Source organism: Homalodisca vitripennis, chromosome 7, assembly GCF_021130785.1.
Source record: "Homalodisca vitripennis isolate AUS2020 chromosome 7, UT_GWSS_2.1, whole genome shotgun sequence".
Taxonomy (NCBI): domain Eukaryota; kingdom Metazoa; phylum Arthropoda; class Insecta; order Hemiptera; family Cicadellidae; genus Homalodisca; species Homalodisca vitripennis.
This window is the reverse complement of record NC_060213.1, coordinates 104822761-104843332: the sequence shown is the minus strand read 5'-3', so window position 1 is coordinate 104843332 and position 20572 is coordinate 104822761. Positions and strand designations below refer to the sequence as shown.

Here is a 20572-nt window from a genome sequence, read left to right as displayed (position 1 = left end):
CACTTCAAATTGCAGACCGTTCTTTCTGATGGTGGTGGGGGTACCTACCTCCTGCCATCTCCACTACTGTGACCGGGGATGACCGCTTTCTACCTGAGGCGGTTGGACCCAGACCCCGTCAGTTGCCCGTTTGTCAGTATCCAGGTGACAGTGGTTGAGTAGCTATCTCGTTTTAAAGAAAGTGTACGCTTTAAAGATATCTTGTTATTTTAAGAGTGTATTTTTTACAGTGTTTTTATAGAATTATAAGGCAGTGTTTTATCATGGGCCGACGCAAGAGTAACAGAAAGCCTCCTCCAAAAAGAAAAGCGGTTGTGCCCTTGCCAGTAGAGTTCAACTGCCCATTCTGCAATCACGAGGGATCGTGTGATGTGACGATGTAAGTGTTGCCATTAGTTTGTTGCTCTATATGATATTTTACTCTAGTTAGTATTTAGCGCGTCCAAGATTTAAAGTATATACGATCTTTTTTAAATATTTTGCATGTGGCTGGCATTTCTCAAACAAACATACATAGAAATCCAGTGAATCACATTATTGGTTATGGCACCATAAAACAAAACTAAGCGTACTGGATTATTTTATAGAAACAACAAAAACATATTTTTAAAAAATTGATGTCAATAACTTTCTATAATTATCGTTTCTATTTTTATTAGAAAAAAAGGCGACCAGTTCCAAAACGCAATTGAGATTCTCGTTTGCCTAAAATTTAAAAATGTATTTGTTTTTTCCTGTGTTGAATATGTTCCATGTTAATATATGTAACTTATTGTACTGTCCGTTCTTAGGGATATAGGACGTAGATCTGGGAGGATAGCGTGTCGAGTTTGTTTCGAGGACTTCCAGACAACCATCCACTTCTTGACAGAGCCTATTGACGTCTACAATGATTGGATAGACGCGTGTGAGACTGTCAACTGAATCCCCACTGCGTATGCATTGCGGTAAGAGACCTAAATTAAATTAGATATACATAATATTACGGCAAATATAATTTCTGTGAAATCAACTGTATATTTAGTTTGCAACAATAAAAACAGAAATAGAATTTTACAGCTGACAACGATATGACGTTTAATTTAAAATGTTGGATTTGTGTATGCATACACTATTATTTGAATATAGTACATGTAGTTAGAACTGTTTTGGGCCCAACTAAAATATAATATCTTACTAAAGTGCAGTAACGCAGAATATAACAACATGCAACAGTTGTAAAACATGTAGATATAATGAGACTAACAGTTTTTGGCTTTTGTTTTAGGTTCTGGTTGGTGACTGAAGAATAAAAATTATCAATAAGGGCAGTTTTGTATCTTTTTTATTAATAAAATATTGTATGTATCGTATAGTTATGGCTTGATACGGACAAAATTGTATTCACATTTATATTGCATAGATTAATTTGTAAATATATTTTATGTTATACGCATGTGCTTGTATGAACTTTTTATTTTGTATCTACCTTATTCCCTTTAAATATTTGAAATATGAATTTACAACGATTTCCTTAATTGAGAAATTGTAGAAGCTCCCTTATAAACCAATCTTTAAATGTAAGCATCCAGCAGTAAACATTGGAGAAGAAGCAGGAAATTCCCGTACAGGACCAATATTTTCGGAATCCTACAACTGTCTTCGCCGTGACACCCTGCCGGCAGGCAATAAGTCAATAATGTTTTTGCGGCTTATAATACAAGGGACGGCGCTAACTAGCGAGTCCGAGAAATGTCAAACGGTTGATCCTCAAGGGTATCCGTGCAGGAGGTGTCCATTGTCCAGCCCAGACATAGCGGTACCCCGGTCGACGGTCGCATGACTACCTGACGCCATCCACCTTAACATTTGCTTTACCCCTTTACCAAAGACATTTCTGTTTAGCGACCTACCACCTCTCTTGAATAACTTCTATTCACCACTGTTCAGTTTATACTAAGGTCCAGAAAAGTGGCATTACCTGAATAATATGAGCGTATAATTTTGTAGTTAGTGTAAATCTATGCAACGGCTACATATATTACATAAATGGTGAAATTCTATATGAAAACTTGAGCAATATATTTCAATATTAATATTTCAAAGAGTTAAAGGACTGTATCTAAAAAATAATAATTTATGTAATATCTTACAAGGGGCTGTTTATAATATTACTTGAAAAAAAGCAATGTGAAAATCCACCGATACAATGTATCTAAGTATATTTGTGTGGAACTAATTGTGACCTTTTAAGTGCTGAATATTAGGATATTTTAAGTGTGTTTTTTTAATGAGTTTAAATTTTTATACCGAATACTACGAACACAAAAGGAATAGGAGAGATAATACCTTATTTATTTACAAAAATATAACTCGAAAATATTGAATTGGGTTTTTTATTTGTCCGCAATAAACTTAACCACGTGTGAAAACTTTCCTAGTAAACTGTTATTTAAAGGCTGCAACAAAACCGGCAATCTATAAATTTCTAGTGATAAAACACTATTTCAGTACCAAATAGCACGGTGAGTCGAAAACCATAATGCGAGATGTTTTTCGAGAGTAATTTCAAGCAATTAGATATAATATATTAGTTAAAAGGTCTCTTAAAATTGTATTTATTTCCGTTGAAAAAAGGACGTAAAATGGTAATACAAGGTGTAGTGGTCTATTTCGAAATTTTGCATTTTTAAACCTTTGCAGGCCTTTCTTCTGAGCCCGATAGCCGGCAAACCGTTCCCCAAATCGGGAATTGGCTGAGCGTTAGCGAAGTGTCAATACTAGATAGATACAGAGTGTTTTTTAATGACTTACTTAAATTATACAAAGTAAGGCCCAATTCCTGGTGCACTAGACACTTGAAATTTTGCACAACTCTGGATTAGTTCGTGTAACGACTAGAAACCGCCTGGAACCTGGCGATTTCTTCATTTAATATACTCTCAAATATTCAACATGGCTGACCAGTGCAGCTTATTCTCGTAAGCTCTTTAACGGTCAAACAAGAGGTCGGACCTCAAAACCAACAGCAGAATCGAAAGACAGAATTAAATTTTCTACAAGAAAGAACCAGTCACTTTTTTTCGTATCTCTTACGGTTACGTCACAAAACGGCTTCAAAGTAAAAATTTTCGTTAAGGCTGGAAAATCGTGAAAGTTAACTCCCTGGCATAATCTAATCTTGGACTTAACTTATCACCAAATTATTATTCAAGCAGAAATTTGATAACACGTCACTTAAGGGGCCTGGAGGCATCGTAGCATAGACGCTTAAAAGTAGCAAATTCTTAAAAGTGCTAAACGGCGCAGTCTTTTCTCCCAAGTTGAAACATTTATATAATATTGATTAAAAAAAAAATGAGAGGAAAGTTAAAATATAATCGCTGAACTCATCACTTCAAATTGCAGACCGTTCTTTGTGATAGTGGTGGGGGAACCTACCTCTAGCCATCCCCACTACTGTGACCGGGGATGACCGCTTTCTACCTGAGGCGGTTGGACCCAGACCCCGTCAGTTGCCCGTTTGTCAGTATCCAGGTGACAGTGGTTGAGTAGCGTTCTCGTTTTAAAGAAAGTGTACGCTTTAAAGATATCTTGTTATTTTAAGAGTGTAGTTTTTACGACACAAACACGGCTTCAAAGTAAAAATTTTCGTTAAGGCTGGAAAATCAGTTGGCGGGATTCAGTTGGCAGTCTCACACGCGTCTATCCAATCATTGTAGACGTCAATAGACTCTGTCAAGAAGTGGATGGTTGTCTGGAAGTCCTCGAAACAAACTCGACACGCTATCCTCCCAGATCTACGTCCTCTATCCCTAAGAACGGACAGTACATAAGTTACATATATTAACATGGAACATATTCAACACAGGCCTACTAAGCTAAAATCCAGAAAGCCTTTGTTTTGAAAATACAAATACATTTTTAAATTTTAGGCAAACGAGAATCGCAATTGCGTTTTGGAACTGGTCGTCTTTTTTCTAATAAAATAGAAACGATAATTATAGAAAGTTATTGACATCTATTTTTAAAAATATATTTACTTTTATTGTTTCTATATAAATAATCCAGTACGCTTAGTTTTGTTTTATGGTGCATATAACCAATAATGTGATTCACTGGATTTCCATGTATGTTTGTTTGAGAAATGCCAGCCACATGCAAAATATTTGAAAAAGATCGTATGTACTTTAAATATCTTGGACGCGCTAAATACTAACTAGAGTACAATATCATATAGAGCAACAAACTAATGGCAACACTTACATCGTCACATCACACGATCACTCGTGATTGCAGAATGGGCAGTTGAACTCTACTGGCAAGGGCACAACCGCCTTTCTTTTTGGAGGAGGCTTTCTGTTACTCTTGCGTCGGCCCATGATGAAACACTGCCTTATAATTCTATAAAAACACTGTAAAAACTACACTCTTAAAATAACAAGATATCTTTAAAGCGTACACTTTCTTTAAAACGAGAACGCTACTCAACCACTGTCACCTGGATACAGACAAACGGGCAACTGACGGGGTCTGGGTCCAATCGCCTCAGGTAGAAAGCGGTCATCCCCGGTCACAGTAGTGGGGATGGCTAGAGGTAGGTTCCCCCACCACTATCACAAAGAACGGTCTGCAATTTGAAGTAATGAGTTCAGCGCTTATATTTTAACTTTCCTCTCATTTTTTTTTTCAATATTATATAAATGTTTCAACTTAGGAGAAAAGACTGCGCCGTTTAGCACTTTTAAGAATTTGCTACTTTTAAGCGTCTATGCTACGATGCCTCCAGGCCCCTTAAGTGACGTGTTATCAATTTTCTGCTTGAATAATAATTTGGTGATAAGTTAAGTCCAAGATTAGATTATGCCAGGGAGTTAACTTTCACGATTTTCCAGCCTTAACGAAAAGTTTTTACTTTGAAGCCGTTTTGTGACGTAACCGTAAGAGATACGAAACAAAGTGACTGGTTTTTTTCTTGTAGAAAATGTAATTCTGTCTAAATCGATTCTGCTGTTGTTTTTTAGGTCTGACCTCTTGTTTGACCGTTAAAGAGCTTAGGAGAATAAGCTGCACTGGTCAGCCATGTTGAATATTTGAGAGTATATTAAATGAAGAAATCGCCAGGTTCCAGGCGGTTTTCTAGTCATTACACGAACTAATCTAGAGTTGTGCAAAATTTCAAGTGTCTAGTGCACCAGGAAATGGGCCTTACTTTGTATAATTTAAGTAAGTCATTAAAAAACACTCTGTATCTATCTAGTATTGACACTTCGCTAACGCTCAGCCAATTCCCGATTTGGGGAACGGTTTGCCGGCTATCGGGCTCAGAAGAAAGGCCTGCAAAGGTTTATAAACGCAAAATTTCGAAATAGACCACGACACCTTGTATTACCATTTTACGTCCTTTTTTCAACGGAAATAAATACAATTTTAAGAGACCTTTTAACTAATATATTATATCTAATTGCTTGAAATTACTCTCGAAAAACATCTCGCATTATGGTTTTCGACTCACCGTGCTATTTGGTACTGAAATAGTGTTTTATCACTAGAAATTTATAGATTGCCGGTTTTGTTGCAGCCTTTAAATAACAGTTTACTAGGAAAGTTTTCACACGTGGTTAAGTTTATTGCGGACAAATAAAAAACCCAATTCAATATTTTCGAGTTATATTTTTGTAAATAAATAAGGTATTATCTCTCCTATTCCTTTTGTGTTCGTAGTATTCGGTATAAAAATTTAAACTCATTAAAAAAAGACACTTAAAATATCCTAATATTCAGCACTTAAAAAGTCACAATTAATTCCACACAAATATACTTAGATACATTGTATCGGTGGATTTTCACATTGCTTTTTTCAAGTAATATTATAAACAGTCCCTTGTAAGATATTACATAATAAATTATTATTTTTTAGATACAGTCCTTTAACTCTTTGAAATAATAATATTGAAATATATTGCTCAAGTTTTCATATAGAATTTCACCATTTATGTAATATATGTAGCCGTTGCATAGATTTTACACTAACTACAAAATTATACGCTCATATTATTCAGGTAATGCCACTTTTCTGGACCTTATTATAAACTAAACAGTGGTGAATAGAAGTTATTCAAGATAGGTGGTAGGTCGCTAAACAGTAATGTCTTTTGTAAAGGGGTAAAGCAAATGTTAAGGTGGATGGCGTCTGGTAGTCATACGACCGTCGACCGGGGTACCGCTATGTCTGGGCTGGACAATGGACACCTCCTGCACGGATACCCTTGAGGATCAACCGTTTGACAGTTCTCGGACTCGCTAGTTAGCGCCGTCCCTTGTATTATAAGCCGCAAAAACATTATTGACTTATTGCCTGCCGGCAGGGTGTCACGGCGAAGACAGTTGTAGGATTCCGAAAATATTGGTCCTGTACGGGAATTTCTTGCTTCTTCTCCAATGGTTACTGCTGGATGCTTACATTTAAAGATTGGTTTATAAGGGAGCTTCTACAATTTCTCAATTAAGGAAATCGTTGTAAATTCATATTTTAAAACTATTTAAAGGGAATAAGGTAGATACAAAATAAAAAGTTCATACAAGCACATGCGTATAACATAAAATATATTTACAAATTAATGTGTGCAATATAAATGTGAATACAGTTTTTGTCCGTATCAAGCCATAACTATACGATACATGCAATATTTTATTAATAAAAAAGATACAAAACTGCCCTTATTGATAAATTTTATTCTTCAGTCACCAAGCAGAACCTAAAACAAAAGCCAAAAACTGTTAGTCTCATTATATCTACATGTTTTACAACTGTTGCATGTTGTTATATTCTGCGTTACTGCACTTTAGTAAGATATTATGTTTTAGTTGGGCCCAAAACAGTTCTAACTACATATACTATATTCAAATAATAGTGTAAGTCTAGATTGATTTCTGGCCAAAAAAAAACATGTATCCGTTATAATAATTGTATAAAGCAACACTAACTCACCGACCCAGGTATGTACTATGTATATATAAGTTTTACATAGCATAATTGTACTTTGCACCAAAAATTATTACGCACATTTTGTTCTGTACGTTAATCACTTAAAACTTTTATTAATACGATTGTAAATAGTTTCATAAATCCGCTCCAACCCCGTAAACAATAACATTAATTTGGTTGATTTCAAAGAATCTCTTAAGTTGCTCATATTTATACCTAGTAATCAATACTAAATTAAAGTTTTGTGACAATAAACTCTATCACTACCTATTGTTTGGTTCATTTCTAAAATCCTAAAATTTCAAAACTCCGTATAGGGTTGGGTCCCAAATGATCCGGATTATTGCCGCTACTCTACAGCATTCGTTTTATTTGGAAATAGTATTCAAATCGTAAAACTATATAGTTTATTTTCAGTCAGTAAATCTAAAACGAGTTTTGAAAAGTTGAAGAAGATTATCTTTTTAGTATATATAGTTGAGCAGAATCCTGTAAATATTTATATAAATTAATAAAGTTTTTTAATATAGTAATACAATATATATTTTTGAATGGTGATTTATCATAACAAATATAATAAAACTAGTTGTATGTTAAAACTTAACTTTTTATTTTTAAAAGTAAAAAAGCGTATAATAAACTTATAATCCTTCACACTTTTATTGTGTCAAGGTATTTAAAAAATTGCTGTAATCGTTATTATGAATCGATAGAACCACAACGCAAAGTTTGGCAAGTAATAGACTAGATATATATATATATATATTATATATATATAATATTATATATATATATATATATATATTATTATCCGTTACCCTACTCGTATGTATGAGGACAATAAAAGCGCTGTACGCCTCGAGGCAACATGTAATCTATATTATCGGATTCCGTTAACTCATAAGAGGCAGACACCTTGTCGACTTTACATTACTGTAAGTAATATTGAACTACATTGGTGTTAAAACGGGTTCTATATTTTAGACACCTATGGTATCAAACAAATCGTCTACTCGTACTAATCTTTAATGAAACGAGATAGGAAATTCGTTGCACCCACATGTTGAATTAACAGGCTTCGATGAGGTTGGTTGCAAAATTTCAAGCATATAGATTCTATCATTATGGAGATTTTTTATTGATAAACAAACATAATCGAACAGAAAAGATATGTTAAAAATAAAAAGTTTCCGTTGAGCTCAGAAGGGTTCACTGAAATAAAAAATATTACGTATACCACTTACTTTGAACGTAACTTTTCATTACGTTATTTATTCTGTTTACTCTATGAATAATAATACTCTCATACTAAAATATCATAAGATTGTACTTAGTATGTGTATAAATGTATTCATTCTTATATTTTCTAGTTGCCATCATGAGTAATAAGACCAATTTTAAAATATTCTGTAAACTCTTACCAAAATCGCATGCACAATCATTGAAACTCATTGTTGCTAATATAGAAGTCATTAGGTATGTTAATTGTTTTATATATAGTGCAGGACACACTGAAAGTTACAGGCGTATATCTCAGAAATCTCTTTTTTCCCACCTCATGAAATAATTTATAATTACACTATCTCGATCAAGTTTTTTTACGTTGATGATTTTTAAAGTCTGGCGCTCTAAATTAAATCTGAATAAGAAAACAGTTTTCGTATAAACAGTTATAGCGTTGTTCAGAAAATTGTGTATTAAAAGTTATAAAAGTAAAAAAAATAAAATATATAATATAAGGCGTTCATATTTTAATAGTTTGTGTGGCTGCAGTTATAGGTGGCTTTTATACTAAATATTTAAATCGGATGGTTTGTTACAACTTTGTGATTTTAAACATAACTTAACACTCATCATAAAATCATGTAAAAATATTCGTCGTTTTGTTGAACCAGAACAATAAAAATACATAAAAAATTAATCATATTTTTCTAAAACTATTGCAATTCGAAATATTATAATACATATTAATATACATTAAGTATTGAATTCACTTTAAAGAAACTAATTTACTCGATAAAATTACAAATTGTATTACATTAGCGACTGATGGTTTGGAACGAATTGTCACTTTTTAAATATTTTTTTTATCTGGAGTACTTACTCAGTGGTCTCTGGTATTTTGGTGTCATTACATAACTCATTATGTATGTTCGTTAAAGTTAGTAGCCCTGAAACCCAAATCCATGGTAGATTGCAGCCACTTTAAAGATTCCTCGTGATTCTGATTTGGAGACTCCGCATCCAGTCGAGATCCTCAGGTTAAATGGGCCAAGGAGAGATAAAGGGCACAATATCAGTAATGTCCTTTTAAAAAAAGAAGGTAAAGCAATATTCCAGTATCTTTCAGTCAAAGGGTGCAGGGAAGACAATTCCTCTGTCATGATTAGGCTTGAAAATAACCTTTTTCTATAAGAGAGCCCCAATCACTCCAACAGTCACCTTAAACAATAAACTAGATCCATGGATAACTCTTATTCTAATATACTGACATTTGTGATTGGGTGCAGTATTGGGGCATATATTAGGTGCCCAGATAAAAGTGACATGGTAGTTGCTGTAGCCTCTGTATGTTCCAACGTTGGTTCCTATAAGCAGGTATAAAGGCGATATATTCGTAATGTAAAGTTATTATTACCGTAAAAATGCGATCCGGTTTAAATTTACGTATGTGAGATGCGCCTGGATAACACAATACGACTTCCACATATTACCTCTGAAGAAAAGTCAAGAAACAAATAAAAAGAGCCTTGTGCAACATTTTGGTAGTTGGCAATTCTAGCTTTTTAATAATCAACAGAATAATTTATAATGAAAATTCAGGCCACAGACAAGTTAAGCTGTGTACATGAACCAATGACATTCCAGTGCGTTATGCAGTTTAGTAAAATAGTTTTAACTGCATTGCTCGTAATTGACGTATGAACGGAGAAATTTTTTTTTGTAATGAAATGAATACTAAATTTAGCCCTTATTCATATTACAAATGTTGGTTAACGGTCAGTTTTTGTAAAATCCGAATGTAATGCTGAACGATATATCGCATTTTCCTTGCAAGTACAGTTAGTGAGTTTATCAGACATTCAATGATCGAGGACAGTAACAGTTTATTATAGTTTACACCAGCTTTCTTTGAGAAAGTATTGTTTTCCAAAGCAATAACTATAAAAAACATGTGTCATCTAAGATATTAAACATTATAAGTGATATGGCAACTAAAATTTATATTCAGATATTATACTGTAGTAAAATTTAATTAAAAATATAATGTATACCGTACGATTTAATTAGTTATAGGAGATAAAGATGTTAAACTGATATTTTTCATTCTTGAAGCTCTTGTCTTATTGGAAATTATATATTAATTTAAACAAACTCTCCTACAATATAAAAGTTTTTATTTTTGTGAGGCCTTTCGTACTCAATGAGTACAATCTTCGGACTCCACACAAATGAATAAAAGTTTATATTTTTCATTTCATAAAAAAGTCCACCCACGAAATGTCCATTAGCGTTCAAGGTTGGTGAGACGGACGCACTGATGGATAGGCACAGTAGATGATTTAAGGAGATAATGTTTTACTTAGTCAACCACAAAATATTTCAATCAGTTCGTTCCCGCGTTATCATATTAATTAGAAGTACTATGAATTTTGGTTAATGGATCGAATTCAAATCTTATAAAAATTAAATCTTAATTTGTGTGTTCTGTAAAATAAACGATTTCCTTATAACGGATATTGCCGTCTGTTGTTATCATTCTTACAGAAACAGGAAAATAATGTTTCGAGAACTTTGACGTGCTTCAAAGAAAAAATCGTAAACATGAGTCACATGTGTGTCCATCAGGTCCTTTGATGGCTTTCAGGTGTCCCCCTACGTTAAACCCGTTGATCAATCTCTGCTTTACGTCCTATGGTAAGTGAATCATATGTTTCAGTGGTATATCTGTGTCGTATAGTAGCTTTATGTTTGTGATTTCACTGAGTTGGAGCTGGATTTTAGTTTTGATGTATAACTCTTTCAACGGTAGCTTAGGCCTTTGCGCGTTTATAGGTATTTATTAAAGTAGTGTATTTTACTGCCAACTTTTCTAACTGGATTTCCTATTTTGCGATGTGACAAATACTGAAGAAGAGAATTTATTCCGGTTTACAAAACTTCTTAATTTTTTAATTATAGCTCATGATTAATGCTAATGTCCTATTCTCTTATTTAGTGTATCTACCGTTAACGATGTTCAATTACATACGTAATACTATATATAAGATTGTTAATTATCGTATATCTAAATATATTAAGTAACAATGAGTCATCACTGGTGGAAAGAATATAAATTTTAGGTCTCCAACAAACAAACCCCATCATTGACAAGGACGAGGCGATAGTCCTGTCTAACTCGGGCCTGTTTATAGTCTTGTGGTTTTATAGCCACTCACCTTGTCAAGATTGCGTGTTTACTTTCCCTCTGATAGGCCAAATTTATTGTCGGTACATTTTCTACTTTTTAAGGCTGGAGATATCTGTATTTGATGTTATCTAATACTGCAGAAAGTAAATCATAAAAAAACACTCCATAATGCTATTATTAATCAATCAAAGATAAAGGAATTCATTTGTGTTGATAACAATGTTAATTTGACAATAACTATCTATAATACTTTTATAGCATCTATTATATAATGTTGTATTAGAATATTAATAATTTCAAATTTTCTTCTTTTTAAGGGAGTAAAATAAATAATAATAATAAATTGATAAGCCACAATCTATTTTTCAAAAAATCTTTCCGCTTGATCCAGCTTTTTCATAACAATTATAGACATTAAAAGTTGTTATACTCATAATAATCTGACTATAACAGAGATAAATCAATGATACAAAAGTACTGTTAGGGCGATTGAATTTTCCTCACTCAAAATCCTCAAATCACGTTATTAGGATATTATTTGTTGCCTTGTTTGTTTTTAAATTTGGTTTTACTATACTTGTATAATATATTATACATCTACAAGTGAAAGCAAGTATATATGCATATAAATTTGCCCTAAACCAATTTTACTAATACAAATATCCATTTAACTAAAAATACAGTGTGTGACATACAAAAAGGAAAGTTATTTCTCTGGTGTTACATGAAACAGAAAGCTGAACAGAAGCTATTGGAGTCCACTTAACATACCTCTTGGTGGAAGGAGGTGGTTAAAACCCGTCCCTAAAAATCATGGAGACATTGCAGGTTGCCTAATAGAGTTTCCAATTCATGGACTATGATTTTCTTTCGTTAGATGAGTGTGGAAATATATCGTAGACCTTTAGATATCAGCTTTCCTACCAGGCGGAAAACTATTTGGAATCTGCTTTGGAAACAGAATTCATTATATAGATTGGGATATTAGAATAGCGTGTTTGAATTAGTTTTTTACGAAAAACCCTACAATTCACCAGCTCCGGTGTGGAGATATTTAGAGCGAGGACTGTAAGACGCAAATGTCCAAGAGAACGTCTCTGATGGAGCAAGTACAAAACGTTGGCTGTTGTAGTGAAACACAATGAGTTGTAAGACGGGCTATTTTACTTACATATTCTAGTGTTGGAGAAGATTTCTAGGTTTTAAGTTAGCACTTTGTACAACGCCTCTGTTCTTTTTAACACGAGCAGTGTTTTCGTTATTGTTAACATGGGCTACGACAAATTATAAAGATTTACCCAACCTATCGTACTCAACCATTTTTTAGATATGGGATTTCTCTTACTGAATAATAATAATTTACCTCAGTTGTCCTTTTGAAAAGATGTTTAGATAATATTAAGACTCTAGTGACATCCACAAGGAGACCACGTAGAATCTTTCTAAAGCATTTTATCTGGTCAGAAAGCAGATAGTGGGATTTTAACTTCTGGAGATGGTCCTGGACATGCTTCATAAAATTGTATTTTTTTGTGTTTCAATCAAATCGAGAAGGTATTTTTTTTTATAAAACCAAAACAGAAAATTCGGTATAAAAATTTAATTTAAAACATTAAATGGCAAGTTAAACTGCAACACTATAAATTATTACTTGTAACAGTTCTTAATTTATTCATTTAGAAGTTACTAGTTACTAGGATTATTTTTTAATTATGAAATTTCTAATTGTGAGATTTTATTTCTAAACGTTATGATAACATGTTTAATCCTATTATAATTGGATTCGAAGGTAAAGGAGGAGTCTAACCATATCACCTAGAAATCTCAATTCTCGATTTGAGTTAGCTTTAAATTTTTTCCTACCCTCCTCTTCAGGGGATTATGTGACTTGAAAACAAATAATATTTAAATGCTATAAAGTAAGATTTATATTTAGGACTATAACGTGTTAATTGTTAAGTTATAGATCAATTTCAATACTGGAACCACTGGAAAGGATTGTGTTTTTAGATGTTAAGGACCATTTACGGAATATCGATGGTTACCTTTTGCCAACAAAAAGATTGTGCAATTCGTTGAAAACTTGATTTTTTGTATCTTTTAATAATATCTTTTTATATTACCACCAACTTAAAAACAAATTGCAGGTGAGTTTATGATTGACATAGGAAAGGAAATCTCTGATTAATGATGCTGGCTGCGCAAAATAATGACCTCAAGCTAGTTGTTGGCCCACAGTTGTAGGAAAACTAAACATATAGTTTGACTGAAATGAATTTTTCGAGAACTGTCGTAAGTTCAATCCTTTATAAATCCCTGCGTCTTTTAATACTTACCATGTATTGGTGCTAAAACCTTATGAAAAGCACATCATTTATATAGAGAGGACTGCGCCGTTAATTTTAATGAGGAGCAGAGCTCATTCGGTATTGGAAAGAATGGTACATTCTTGCATTGTATGCATAATTGCATTAAATGCATTTCAATACCTTCTTTCAATGGTACATTCCTTCCCTCTAAGTGTTGTTCATAAAAAATTTGATGAACAAAACAAACATTACCTTGCATAATTCACTCATGTACAGTATATTCCGGCAACGTAATCGATTCGATTCATGCCACCATAGGATTCGGGAAGAAAAAAGCCTAAGGAATACTATAGTTTTATTCCTCTTTGTATTGTAGTTGCAACGTACCAAGTTCGTAGTTTGGAACGTAAAAGAAAACGATGCAGTTTATTGTGACCGCCATGTTGTTCGCTGCCGTTTGATTTGTTTCTGTGACGAGTCGTGTTTATTAGTAAGTTTTTTATTTGTGTTTTAGTGTTGTGTTTTAGTGTGGGGTGAGTTGTTAGATATTGCAGTAGTGCAAATAAATATATATTAGAATAAATAAAATTTCTTTTTACTGAAAATATGTTTGATGAATTAACGAATCTGTGTAGGCTATGACAAAATGACTTGGCTAGAATTCATTTCACGTAGTTTGTTATTGTTTTTTTCACTCACTAAAACGTTATTTTTAGGCACTCTTTTAGTTCTGAAATAACAATTTTCACAACCACATATATATTTACCGTAATTTCTTTGGTTATGTATGATAACTGTTTGGACCATTCCAGGGTCATTCTTAGTCGCGTAGGCTATATACTGTTATATTAGTAATACATGTAGTTGTGGAATCAAAATATATGTAATATATTTAGACACAGTTTATGGTTTTCTAAAACTACATAAAAATTTCCCATCAGATGGAAATACCCATAGATTTATAAAATTTGGATGTAATACAAGCTTTGAAACACATTTTATACTTTGCTGTTTGAAAATTTTCGCAAAAAGTTTTTGGAGTAATGACCAAATGAAACTTTTTTCGACTCTTCAAAAAAGGTTATGGAATTTATTTTACTACTGCTGTATAGTTTACTTCAATTCTGAGTAATAAAATATGTAAATATAACATGTAATTGAAGTAAAACTGTATTAGTAAAAACTTTTATTAGCAAACTCTTACATATACACCCTATTTTTACAATTTATTCGCATCGCTGCTTTTTGTTATATAGTGTTATTATAGTTTCATAAACTTGTATAATGCTTATGTTTTCTGAAACTAGAATAAATTTGACACAAAATGGCAATCTCACTTTTATAGTTTTCTTACTATAACTAGGTTTGCTAGGTATGGTCCCCCCACAAATAAAAAAGAAATAAATGTAAATTTGAATTTCATGGAAAAAAATTTTTAGTAAAAATTTTTTTAAGGCCAAATTTAAATACTAATATTAATTACATGTTTAATTCTGAACACAAAAATATATACTTCTATATATATATATTACTTTTAATTTATATTTTTAATACATTTTTTTAAAAACCCTTGCACGAGGCTCGAAAACATGCCGGCCACTACAGGAAAAAATTGACCGCCACTTGGAGGGTTAAAAGAAGAGAAAAAATCTAAGATGGCGATTGCTATTAATTAATTAATTGCTGATAAGCAATTTATTTTACTATACATTAGCAATGAAAACAAGTATTAGTAGCACATTTGCTTTATATTAAAACACATTGTTGTAGTATTAAGATGCACAGTTTGTGTTGTAATTGTTCCAAAAAAGTCGTAGAAAATGCAAATTAGTGTTTTAATTTATGTTTAAATCCGTATACACTTGTCTCCTTAAAATGTACTAATAAAATTAAAATTAAATAAATAAAATTAAAAGTTGCTATTTTTGTATATTGTATGAAATGTTATTCTAATTAAGTTTTGCCAAGTTGCGCTTAGTAATTTTTGAAGTATTGTACTAAATCAGGGTCCTGTTGTATTAAGTCTGTCTCTGCATGTCCGGTTAGACAAATACGTGACAAGTACGTTGATTGACAAATGTAAGGCCTCCTTATTGAAAACAGCTTTTTCCAATAATAGTTTATAACGTTGCAGTTGCTCTCACACCAATATAATTCATGAGAGTTTACGCCAAGCTCCTGTGGGATTATTTAAATGTTCTGATCTGTAAAAGAAAAACATACTTCTCGTATTTTGAAATACAAGAATTAGATATTCAGAAAGGAGATACAGATCATTTCCTACAAGTTTACGATGACAACTAGAAATTCATAAGTATTCTTAAAGTCCAGCTATTGTCATGCTTTGTATAAATATTACTACAAATAAAATTATTACGTCAGTGTATGTATAATAAGTATATATTATTTATAATATCATATTTACTTATCTAAAAAACTTATTTATTAATATAAATCTAACTGTTATATTTTTAACAGACATATTCCACTTTGGAGGAAATAAAGGCGGTGTATGCCTGGAGGGGAACATGTAATCTATATTATCGAATTCCATTACTCCACAAGAAGCAGACACTTTGCCATTGCAACGATCCATTACGGTAAGTAATATTGAAAGATGTCGCTGTTACCGGTTCCTAAATTTTAGATACTAAAACAAATCGATTCATCAGACAAATCCTTTAGTAAAATTACTATAAGTTGAGAAATCATATTGAGTTAAAAATTATTTAATTTTGTAAAAAAGAATTATATAGTTAAAGTTAAAAATAGTGAAACACTGAAGAGGTTTGGCCAAAAATTATGTTACATTAAATTATATTCTGGTTTTGAAAATCCATTAGCTTACTATAATCAAAAGCTTGTTCTAACAATATTCCAATAAGATTGTAGATTAATTCATTAAATAATTTTAATGAATTAAATTATAATAATAATATAATAAATCTCATAATAAATATTCATTGGTAATCAATATAATAAATGTTCATAATAAATATGTTTTAATAAAACCGATTATTTAACTTGTCTATTAAATAATTAAACCCACAAAATTTGTTAAAAATAATTTAAAATAGATAGAAATAAAATAAATACATTCTATAAAAAAAACGGATATTGATGTATTGGTCCTCATAACGGTCTTTTTAAAGATTCCATAAGAACTTCTTTAAGAAAAGGCTACCCAGTGCTGTCTTCTTTGGAGCTAGGTTTCTCATTCAGTAATTTAGAAGTAGGTTTTTCTTAATTTTCGAACATAAAAAAGATTTGGATTTTTTATGTATTTTTTCATTATATTTGTGAACAAAATAAAAGTGCTGATTAGTTATTTATACATTTTTATATGAACAAATTTACATCCGGAGTGTAACAAGAGATATGAACATCTGCTGAATTACACATGAAAGATGATCGTTGTAATTGTAACTAGAATTTTCCGAGGTGAGCATTGTGAATTCTTCTGGGTCAATCAAATGGACCATTGACGTTGAGAAACCGTGTAATATTAGCAAATTTGTGGACCTTTCCCACAAAATAGAAGATGAGAAAAAAGACCGGTATAAGTCGCCACCACATACGGTACAGATGCCACACAACCTCTATTTTTCTACAACTATTCGCTAGATTCGCATCACGAGCCACTTTGGAGCGTTCGTTGGACTGTTAAAAGAAGTGAGTGATACTTTGGTGATTGCTGTTCAGTTATTTTTCTTGTGAATTGAAAAACAACTAAAGGTAAACCTCTTTCATCATTCCTAAATATTTTACTTGGGGTCTACTTATCGTGTTAGTAATGGTACTCACAAGGATGATTTGAACTGTAATGAATATGAGTGAAGTATGTGGGTGTATACAAAGGTTCTAGGTTAGGTTTGAGCTGCCTTGATTTTAATGGCGAGTAGCTGTTGGGTGTGGCATCTCACCGTATGTTTTGGGTTAGACGCCACATCTCGGATCGGGGATACATGCCACCACTCCTTCCACCAACAATTTATATGTTCATAATTCACTAAATTCAGGAGTCAAATAATAAAGTGAAAATAAAATTCTCATATTAAATGCTGGACGTATCTTGCAATACATTATTCATTCTTTAGATTTTTTTTATAACTGAAATGAGTTATATTATTTTTAAAATTTGGCTCAAGGTAGGAATTTTATGTAGAAAGGCGCATGCTTTATAGCTTCAGCTTAGTCTGCACTGCATTAGAGGCCGTTACAAGGTTGAGGGGCTAGGGAAATAGGCCTCAGGGAAGACTCAACGCTACTATGTGTCCCACTAGGACATTGAAAAGAAGGATTGAGTCAGGAAACATTACAGCTATTGCGCAGGGCCCATTATGTATGTTTATATTAATTTATGTTTTTCCGTATTAGAACAGTTTTTTAGGCTTCACGTTTTTTTACATGTCCATGGTATACAAAAAACAAGTTGCCAGTAGCATGTGCACTGATGCCAAATGGGATTTCCAGGTGAGCCTGGGAGAACCGAGAACGGAAGCAAGATTGGTGAAACACATTAACAGGCTGTGCGAAGCACTATTTTCTTCCCTGATAAAAAACGTATGAGAAGAATGGCATTTCAATTTGCGAAGGAATGAAAATTGAGCATCGATTCAACCGAGAAACCAAATTTGGCTGGATAAGACTGGCTTTGGTCTTTTCCTCAGACGAAATCCACTTATAACATTATAAAATCGGAAGGCCTATCTATTGCAAGGGGAATAGATCTAACTAGGGAGGCAACTGATAAATTTTATGACGTTCTAGAAAATGAAATAAAGAGTCGTAAAACTTAAAAATTAACCTCAAAATATTTTCAACGTAGACGAATCTGGGGTTCAGCTGATCAATAAAGTGGGACATGTAATTATAAAGAATGGAGCTAAGGTAGTCCATAAGTTGAACCCACTGGTGAGAAAGGGGAGACAGTTAGTTTGGTTGCTTGCTGCACTGCATCCATTGCTCTGCTAGAACTTGCAGATCAAAACAGGGTGTCCATACTGTGTTTCCCATCTCACACGACTCACGCTCTGCAGCCCTTGGACAAATAATATTTTGGTCCGTTCAAGGCCTGTTTTAAGAATGGACGCAATTCATGGGTTGAACAGAACGTTGGTAGGAAATTAACAAAGTGTACCAAGTAGGTCCACTTATAAGCAGTGCTTGGAACAAGTCAACATCAGTTGGAAATGGGACGGCCGGATTAAAATCTACAGGAATCTACCCTCTTAACAGGCAATTCATCCAGATCATTTCTTTTTCGATTTCTGACAACATGATAAGTGATTCAACTGTTATAAATCCACCCCCAAACCGAAAGACCTAGGCCTACTCAGCCACTGCAGACAAGCCTTCAACCGTCCTGCAGTCGAGATGCACCTGTAAAACCTAGACGACAAGGTAAACCTGAAACGCCATCCAATATATTTGAACAAAATTATTACCTGCTCCGCAGTGTGAAACAATCGAAAGAAACCTAAAAAAGGAGCAGTTCTACTGACGTCTTCAGTGAATCGCAACCTGCTGAAAGACAACTTGCAGAAGAAAGAAGCTAAAGAGATGAAAGAGCAGGGAGCAAAACAAAAGGGCCCAAGGAAAACCCTGCTGCTAAAAAATCGCAAAGAGGATGACATTGAAACTATCCCTGAGGTCAATGTTGGCAAGGAATGTAAGAAACATTACAATTTAACGAAGTAAACATATGACTGGCTGCGATGTGCATCGTGCAAGAGGGTGGCTTCATGAGGCCTGCACAATTTTTGAAGAGTTTGTGTTGATTGCGGTCGCCAGCATAGAGACAAAAATTAATTAAAGATGATGTAAGGTCAAATGTTGTGAATATATTGTGGAATGTAGGCCTAATATGTAAAATGTATACCTAAGGAAAATTGTAATTGCCTAATGTTAATATTTGTGATTTTTTAAAATGTTTTTAAAGGTGTAACAGTAAAATGTTTAACTTTAAAATACGGTTGGTAGGTCTCAAATAAGTTCCAATAAAACTGTTTTTATATTATATCAAAGTAAATAAGTCATATAAGTTAAAATTAATATAATTTCTTTTAGTTTTAAAGTGTAATTAAATCAAATTATAAGGGTGTGGCGTAATAACCGACATTGTTGGGTGAGACGGCCCAAGTGTAATTGTTTTAAAAATAGATTTTGTCCACTATCAAGTTGTATTATTTTTTTAACTACCCATTTATATATATACGTATTGTTTCAAGGTTTATTATAATATATTTGTTTTAATGAAATGTGTGCACCATGGACATTGTAATATTGGTTAAAACAAATTGTGGCATCTCTGGACTTACCCTATAGATCATTTAATACAAGTTTACAATGACAACTAGAAAGTCATAACTATTCCAAATTCAGCTATTGGCATGCTTGTCATCAGACAATCTTTAGTAAAATTACTTATAAGTTGAGTTGTCATACTGACTTAAAATTATTCAATTTTGTAAAAATATTATATAATATTATTTTTTTTATTATGTATTTTTATTATATAATAAAAAAACTTTAACTTATTAAAGTTAAAAATAGTGAAACACTGAAGAGGTTTGGCCAACAATAATGTCCCAGATGTTCGTACCGAGAGAAACTATAATCTGAACGGAAACTGAATTCTTTTATTGATGTTCCAGTCAATAAACTAGAACAGAGAGAAATATGAAGTTTTATCGTTTGATACGTGTACCTTAAGATGGGATTGGTGCGAATATATTTTATATAAATATTACAAAAGTGGGGGTACAGAAAGAGCAGGTTTTTATGTCACATCGGTAAGTTTTCTGTGTCAACTCTTTTACAATGTTTAAAATGTTATATTATAAATTATATTCTGGATTTTGAAAAATGTATTAGCTTGCTACA

General features: G+C 32.7%; 1 protein-coding gene and 1 pseudogene across 2 annotated transcripts; one reads left to right on the top strand and one right to left on the bottom strand.

The window, feature by feature from the left end:
- Positions 1–263: 263 nt before the first annotated feature.
- Positions 264–924, top strand: LOC124366580 (transcription elongation factor 1 homolog). Of its 2 annotated transcripts, none has more exons than XM_046823173.1 (2): positions 264–364; positions 792–924. In XM_046823173.1, exons 1-2 carry the CDS (start codon positions 264–266, stop codon positions 922–924), a joined length of 234 nt encoding a protein of 77 aa, XP_046679129.1. The 2 variants fall into 2 exon arrangements, with proteins under 2 accessions (XP_046679129.1, XP_046679128.1); XM_046823172.1 differs by having other exon boundaries at positions 264–379.
- Positions 925–3661: 2737 nt separating this feature from the next.
- Positions 3662–4448, bottom strand: LOC124366579 (annotated as a pseudogene).
- Positions 4449–20572: the final 16124 nt, after the last annotated feature.

What these genes read in the sequence shown, in the direction of transcription:
- LOC124366580 (XM_046823172.1), top strand. Translation starts at nt 264, where the DNA reads ATGGGCCGACGCAAGAGTAACAGAAAGCCTCCTCCAAAAAGAAAAGCG. An exon ending in GGATCGTGTGATGTGACGAT is followed by an intron (nt 380 to 791) that starts GTAAGTGTTGCC and finishes GTCCGTTCTTAG; the next exon opens with GGATATAGGACGTAGATCTG.